The sequence below is a fragment of the Budorcas taxicolor genome, chromosome 8 (assembly GCF_023091745.1).
Source record: "Budorcas taxicolor isolate Tak-1 chromosome 8, Takin1.1, whole genome shotgun sequence".
Classification (NCBI taxonomy): Eukaryota; Metazoa; Chordata; class Mammalia; order Artiodactyla; family Bovidae; genus Budorcas; species Budorcas taxicolor.
The window spans coordinates 47,259,699-47,267,629 of NC_068917.1; the positions used below are offsets into that span (position 1 = coordinate 47,259,699).

General features: G+C 43.5%; 1 protein-coding gene across 1 annotated transcript; it reads left to right on the forward strand.

Annotated features, from left to right (window-relative positions):
- The first annotated feature begins 1,871 nt into the window (after window positions 1-1,871).
- LOC128052054 (uncharacterized protein DOCK8-AS1-like) lies at window positions 1,872-5,024 on the forward strand. Its single transcript, XM_052644522.1, is given in 4 exon segments — window positions 1,872-1,929; window positions 2,475-2,576; window positions 4,068-4,717; window positions 4,719-5,024. Coding segments are annotated over 4 exon segments (1,116 nt in total).
- The last annotated feature ends 2,907 nt before the right edge of the window (window positions 5,025-7,931 follow it).

Below are 7,931 nucleotides of genomic sequence, written 5' to 3' on the forward strand. Positions count from 1 at the left end.
ATTACTAATTTTATTATCATTTTAAAATAAAATTGAGATGACAGCATGGTAGACGGGGTTAAGGGAGAGGATTCTGCAGCAAAGCTGCCTGCATCTGAATCCTAGCTCTGCCCTTAGCTGTTTGTGACTTTGAACAGTTTTCATTACTCCTTTGTACCTAATTTCTTCATTTCTAAAATGGAGACAGTAATTGTTCTTACCTCACAGGGGTGAATGAGTTATGACATGTAGAGACTACCATACAGTAACCATTATATAAGCATAAGCCATTATTATTTATCCTTTTCAACTGAATGTCCAAAGGATCATTAATATTTTTTCTGCATTCTGCACTTCTTTTCTCTTTACCCAAGGTCCTTTACTTTAATATTTGATCTAGTTCTGTATCTATTCTGTGTTTGAAAGAATCTAAGATTTTGTTTAATGAATTTTCAGAAGAGTAACAATAATTTTTATAATACATAAAAGCCCTAAATGCTAGTAAGAAAAAAAGGGTAGTTGATGAGACTTGGCACTCATACAAGGACTGTATCATGATACTGAATGCAGAAGTGCCCGAAATCCCCAATGCAAACATTATTATGAATTACCTAATTCAGATCTAGTCTTTCCTTTGTGCACAGGAAGACAGTGACAATTAAACTGCAATGAAGGCAAATATCTCACACTTATAAGAAACTGAATCTAAGCTCAGAAAAATTCAGTGGTGGATCTTTTCTCTTGTATCTCCCTTAACTGTGGGTTCTAGAGAAACGTTCGACTGTTGTAAGTCACACAACCACATCATACAATTATACTTGGTGCTCAAAAGGAAACAAAAAATGGCCTACGATGATTTCTAACACATGGAAATTTAGGCTTCATAAGAATATGAGAGAGGGCTTCCCTGGTGGCTCAGTGGTAAAGAATCCTCCTGCTAATGCAGGAGACAGGAGTTCGATCCCTGTTCCAGGAAGATTCCATATGCCACGGAGCAACTAAGCCCATGCGCCACAATTATTGAGCCCGTGGTCTAGAGCCTGAGAGCCACAACTACTGAACCTACGTGCCCCAGCTATTGAAGCCAATGTGCCCTGAAGCCCCGTGCTCCAACACAACAAGAGAAGCCATCACAATGAGAAGCTGGAGCACCACAGCCGAGGAGTAGCCCCTGCTCGCTGCCACAACTAGAGAAAAGTCTGTGCAGCAATGAAGACCCAGCACAGAGGAAAATAAATATTAATTAATTAATTTTGAAAAAAAAGTGAAAGAAATAGCCAGGGCAATCACGGAGGAACAGGCACTAGCGGACATTCCCAGGTTCCTCCTTTGCTTTGGCCCTGTCCCTACACTGAGCAATGCTGCTTGCAGGAAGTTACGGAATTTGGAAACAGTGGGGATCATTCCTTTCCTACTGTGAGATAGTGTGCTCACTCTTTTTTGAGGCTGGTGTAGGCAGAACGAGCTCAGATTTGAATATTTCCTTGATAGGAAACATCGATGTTACCCCCACAAACATTTTTTAATGGCAGTTTGTATCATTCGGGGTAGAGAGGTGATAAAATACGAACCCATGCTGAATGTACTGATGACCATATTTCAACACTGCCTTACTTTTGTAAGTTGATCTATTTTAAAAAATAGTACATAGGCATGCAAGAGAAAATATTTTCTTTTTCAACTTCAAAATTGCAGAACATCACATTGTTAGTTTATTTACATATTAAACACTGATCAGAACAATTTGCAATGCAGCTACTGAATTGATGTCTTTTTAAAAATCAATTCCTTGTTTGCTTTTAAGGGAATTCTTAGGAATTTCAAAATGGCACTTGACCAGTTAAGAATACTTTGGAGCACTTTGTAATGCTGGTTCTGCCTCTGCTGTCCGCATGGCCTTGTACAACGACATCGCCAAGCTTCACCTTCCTATTTTATACGAGACTTCAGGTGAGTCTCATAGGGTTTTTGTAAGAATCTAATGATATAATAATGATATAATATAATATATAATAAAATAATGATACAATCCATTAAGCACGTAACACAGTGTATGGGACATAGTAAATGAACAATAAGTGGTACATTTTAATATTATGTTAATAATACTACGTATGTCTGTATTAATCCACTGCATCGAACATTAATTTCTGCCAAGCTCTTTAGCCAACTCTCTACCCAATATACAAAATGCTTCCAAAGGGAAAACTGAACCCCCCTAAACAGGAATATCCAATCCTTATTCTTGCCTGAGTATTAGGGAGCCTTTGATATTTTATTTAACTTGAGTGGGGCTCTTCTTGCTCAGATCCATCACACATTCTGTTTCAGAAGGCGTGTCTGACATTCTCAGCACAGAGATGAGAGCCATTTGAGAGAACATCCACCCCAAGGCAACTCCAACCTGCCACTGGGATCATCACACCTAGCCCAAAGGGATCTCTGCACAGGAAGTTCTCCAGCTTCAGCTCTTCTTCCTAACTTTCTTTCTTAAGATCTTAAAGATGGTGGCAATGCAGATGATGCTGACAATGATAAAACTGATAGTAATGTGGATGAGGACAGCAAACATTCATTTAACATTGATTCTGAGCCAGGCACGACAAGAACTTTGTATATATTATTTCACTTAATCCTCTCAACAATCACACAAGGGAGGTACTAGGAGTGTCCCCATTCCACAGACAAAAACTCAAAGTGTAGAGGCGTTAAATATTAATCGCATGTCCAGTCTGAAACAGAGCCAATCGGCAAGCAGATCTGATTCCAGCCAGGACCTTTACTTGTAACCCTCAGACTACACCAATCCCTCTGCTGCTTTAGAGACTGCCTGTGCTCAGACGGTAAAGCGTTTGCCTACAATGTGGGAGACCCAGGTTCGATCCCTGGGTCGGGAAGATCCCCTGGAGAAGGAAATGGCAACCCACTCCAGTAGTCCTGCCTGGAAAATCCCATGGACGGAGAAGCGTGGCAGGCTACAGTCCATGGGGTTGCAAAGAGTCGGACACGACTGAGCACTTCACTTTCCTTTGTAGTGATTAGCACAGGTCCTACAGCTCTCCTTAGATTAACCGCACCCCTCTGACAGAAATCTTTCTGTCAGAGTTACACCACCTGACCTAAAATTCACAGGGACAGAACAGCAGCAGCTATAGCAAGTGGTACATCCGTCAGGAACTTCAGTTTGATCCCCCTCAGCCCCTAAACGAATTGCCCCTCCTGCATGGCAACAGGCATGAAACCTAATGGAAAAAAACTGGCCACAAGGAAATATACTTTGTGACCTCTGACTACCGTTAATACAGCATTAATACACAGTACACAATACTAATTAACTAGCTTAAAGATGAAGAAATAGTAAGGTAAAACAAATGGTTTGCTCACAGCTACCCAACAGGTGGAAATAAAATGCCTAATAAAGCTCAACATGCCCTCCGTACGTCCTTACCGCCTTATTATTCTGGGCTTCTAATTCCTGGTCATTCAAACCTCTTCAAAGTCGAGCAGCACAAATATGGACTGTGGAACCAGCCTTTCACAGGCTCGGCTCAAAGACTAACTAATCCTAGCCCCGTGAGGGCTATAAAATAATAAGCTGACCCTTCAGGATGAATTTCATATTATCTTTTAACCAGACGGTCTAGATTTCTCAGGGCACGACAAAAATGTCTTCAAACACTTGTCAGCAGTTTTCAGTGGAGGCGAAAAAAACTGCAGTTAAAGCACCTCTGGTGAGAACTTTGAGCAGTAAATATGCTTACATTTAGTTTGTGCAATTTTTATTATGAATTGGATGGTGGGTTAGATCTGTCCTTACTTCTTTACTGGAGCGCTAGAAATGTAAAAATGTCAGCCACAGGCCATTCCTTTCTTGTTTACTTAAATGGAGAATTTTTTAAAAATCACTTTTTCCACTTCATGGCTCCTTTGGACCAGAGAATAAAAATAGCGATGTCGGTAGGAGCCAAACTTCTTTTCTGGAAAAATAAAACGAGGGGAAAGAGCCCTCCTCAGAATAACCCAAGTCTTGAAGCAGCTGCCTGAGCAAAACTCGCCTCATTTTACTCATTTCTCTCGCCCCTTCTCAGGGCAGCCTCAAAAGGAGGAGCAGTTCACGAGAAACTCGGCGGCTGGCCCTGCACTGCTAACCCCGCGCCCTTCGCACTACCCGGACCGGCCACCTGTCAACCCCGAGGGCGGCACGGGCGAGGCGGGGTTGGGGAGGTGGCTCCGGGAAGAGACGCTGGTGACCGAGGACTACCAGGAGGACTGCGCTCAGCTTTCGGGCCACTGCGCTCAGCAGTGGCCCCACTACAGCCGCCTGGGGGCTCCGGGCCCCACCGGGTCTCGGGGGCGCCGCCAGCTGACTCGCAGGGACCCTGCGGGCGTCGTCCTCAACCCCACCCCCACATCTCGGAGCAGCCGGGGCGCCACGCTCCATCGCCCGCGGCTGTGCGGCAGCGAGTCCGCTGCGGGGCGCGTCTCACCTGTTGATCTTGAGCGCGAAGGCGCGGCGCTCTGCGCTCGGTAGCGTGGCCATGGCGCGCCGGCGGCTCGTAGGCCTCTAGGGTCGCAGGGTGCGCACAGCGGGGCCCCCGCGCTCCGCAGAGCCGCTGCAGCGCATGCCGCGCTGGACGCGAGCCTCATCTGTCAGTCGTGGCTGGAAACTTCCGTATTTCCACCTTCAACGCTGAAATCACCCCGGGGGAGGGCCCAACCTCAGAGCTGCGGCGGCCAGCCGGGCCACACGGCACCCGGCCTGGCTCGCAGGGAGCGGCGCGCGAGGAGGGTGTGGGCCCACCGCGGAACTGCCCTCCGGATGCTTGCACCACCGGCGCGCTCTTCCCCGGGGCCCAGACCTCAGGCAGAAAGGAGCGCAGGCGGATGACCCGGTGACCACTGAGCGAGGCCGGAAACTCCATCTGCCCGAAGCTGTGAGGCTGCCAGGGCCTGTGGGCAAGAGCTGGGAACCCGCGCCTTCCGCCCCGCAAAATTGGCGAGGTCGGGAAACCAACCCTGGAATTCTTTGCGCTAGCCCTTATTAAGTATCTACACCATGCCCGGGGGAAAGCAACTTAAAAGAAAAAAAAGTTGGTAGAAACTTCGAGATATATACCAACTTTTGCAAACTATATATCCGTCATCCTTATTGGGGTGACTTAAATAAATGTTATAATCCATGCAAGGAATAAACAATTTTTTAAAAAACTGGAGGTAATTGCTTTTCTCTGGGGGAACGGTGCACAGCGCTTTCCTGTGGTTCAAGAGTATGCTGCAGCCCTGTTTATTTCTGCTGCATACTGAGAAGTGTACTAAGAAGTTCAACCCCAAACTCAAGAAAGAAGTCAGAAAGTCCCAGTGCTTACTGGAGTGGAAAAGTCCATGCTTACCGACTTGCCCTAAGGTTTACTCTACTAGAGCACTCCCTATATAATGCCTCTGTTTGCCAGCTGACGCTTAAAAAAATCCAAAAGTGAGCTATGTTTGGTTCAGAACTGCACTACTGTCCAGTGTGGCAGTCACTAGCCATATGTGGCTATGGACCATTTGCAACTGCGGTTATTCTGAATTGGGATGTGCTGAGTGTGTAAAATACACAGCGAATTTTGAAGACAGTGCAGAAAAAATGATGCAGACCGTCCTGTCACGGATTTTTACATGGATCACATGGTAAAATGATACTTAGCATATATTATTAGGTAAATATTATAAAATTTCATTTGTTTTTCCCTCTTTAGAATGTGGCTCTCATTAAAGAAAAGTTTAAATTGCACATGTAGCTCACATTATATCCCTATTTGATAGTGCTGGTCCAATAGTCCCTAGTTTGCCACCTAATATTAAAATGCCTGGGAACTGAATTCTATATCTTGCCTGCTGCTGCTGCTGCTAAGTCGCTTCAGTTGTGTCCGACTCTGTGCGACCCCGTAGACGGCAGCCCACCAGGCTCCTCCATCCATGGGATTTTCCAGGCAAGAGTACTGGAGTGGGGTGCCATTGCCTTCCCCAATATCTTGCCTACCATCTTTCTTTGGTTTCAGCTTCTCAGGTAGTATAATAATTCTTCAGAGCTGTTATATCACTCTCCTATCGCCTTCAGACATCAATGCCTATAAGAACTGTATAAGACAAAGATAATAAATCTAACATTACATAGACTATGAAGTGATATCCAAAGGGAAAGAAGGTTTTTGAAATGTGGAGTTTCTGACTTTCAAAATTCTCCCAGGTATGTTTACCACACTGGAATTTATAAGCAAAGATTTACGTAGAAAAATACTAAGAGAACAATTCAAGTACCTCTTCAGACTAGGAACAAATAAATTATTTGTATAAAATTGTTTTACTCTGGAATCTTCAGTCCACTGTGTACTAAATCAGCCTTTTGGATGGGCTTCTCTGTTTCTGCGTGTTTGTGACATAGAGCAGAATATATTGATGTGCACATAAAGATAAAGTATAATAGAAATATCTCAGATTTTCAGAACTTGCAGTTAAGGAAACCTTTTGTGTGTGGAGAGGAAGAAATCTTAAAATCTCCCATCTTATGTCAGCTCATGCTACATTCAACTCATTGACCTTGGCGTTTGGTACATAATTGTGAAAGTAAGGTCAGCATGATGATCCTCCAACTTATTAACTCCCTGGTTAGAAATGACTCCAAATTTAATAGCCTTCTAGTATTTCACCATGAATGTGTCATCCACTAAATTAGCAAATGCCTATTTTTAAATTTTATCTCCTCTTGGGTACAGTCACAAATTGATGGCAAATTTGAAAAATACTGTAGTACCTTGCTTCCATTTCTCACTCTTTCCGACTTCCCTCTAGAGCCTCTCTCCTACTTGCTACTCTGTTGAAAACCAACCTACTCCGGAAGGCCTCCTTCTTTCCATACTGTATGGCCTCTCTTGACCTTCCTCTTTCTCTGCATCTTTGCATCATTTGGTTTTGTTTCTCACCTTTATAAAATTCCTCCCTTCTATGACAGACTTTATATCAATGATCTCAAATTCTCCTGTAGTTTTCCCCATATCTTCTTCTTACCTCTCCAGAAAGCCAATGTCTTTCTTTACATTGCATCTTACTTATTTCTTACAACAAATAATTAAATAACACTTATCTTGTACCAGGGCCTATTTCAAACTTTTTACAAATATTAATTAACAGATAACAACCCTTAATTAATAACATTTTCTCACTTTGTGAATGGAGAAACCAAGGCTAAGAGAGGTTGAGTGACTGGAGCAAGATCGCAGACTATTACAGGGCATTTCCAGCCCTAAAGGGTTGCCTGTCTCCCAGATTTTTCCACTCAAATATCTCCAAACTCCATAGATACAAAACAGAAACTCTCCATCTTCTCTGCTCAATTGTACAAATTTTCTATCCCTCCATAATCACTCATTTCTGTCGGAGGCACTATTTTCCACTTGCCATTTAAATGCCTTGGCGTCATTTAATGGAGGATAAAGCATGGATTCTGGGTTCCGGCTTCAGGTTTTCACTAACTATGTGATCCTGAGCAAGTCACACCCTGTTTGGATCATAGAGTTCTTGGTCATAGAATGACCCCATCTCCTCACCTCTTTATAATGTGTCAGCTCTAACTTACTCTTCTTTACCCTTCAGATCTAATCGGCTAACAAAGCCTGTCATTTACTCTGTATAAACTTCACTGCTTTATTGTTCTCACTGCTTCCATTCTGACCCACCCTTATAACATCTGGATGACAAAAATAAGATTGTAAGTGGTTCCTTGCCTCTATCTTCTCCTTATTCCATTCCAACTGACTCTACTGCTATATTAATTTTATTAAAATACTTGTTTCATCATATTTCTTCCTTTCTCAATTAACTTTGGTGGCTTCCGATAGCCTCTATGAACAAGTGTGACCTTCTTCAACTGACTTATAGTGGTTTCTCCACTTTGTGTAACTAATGCTATCCCT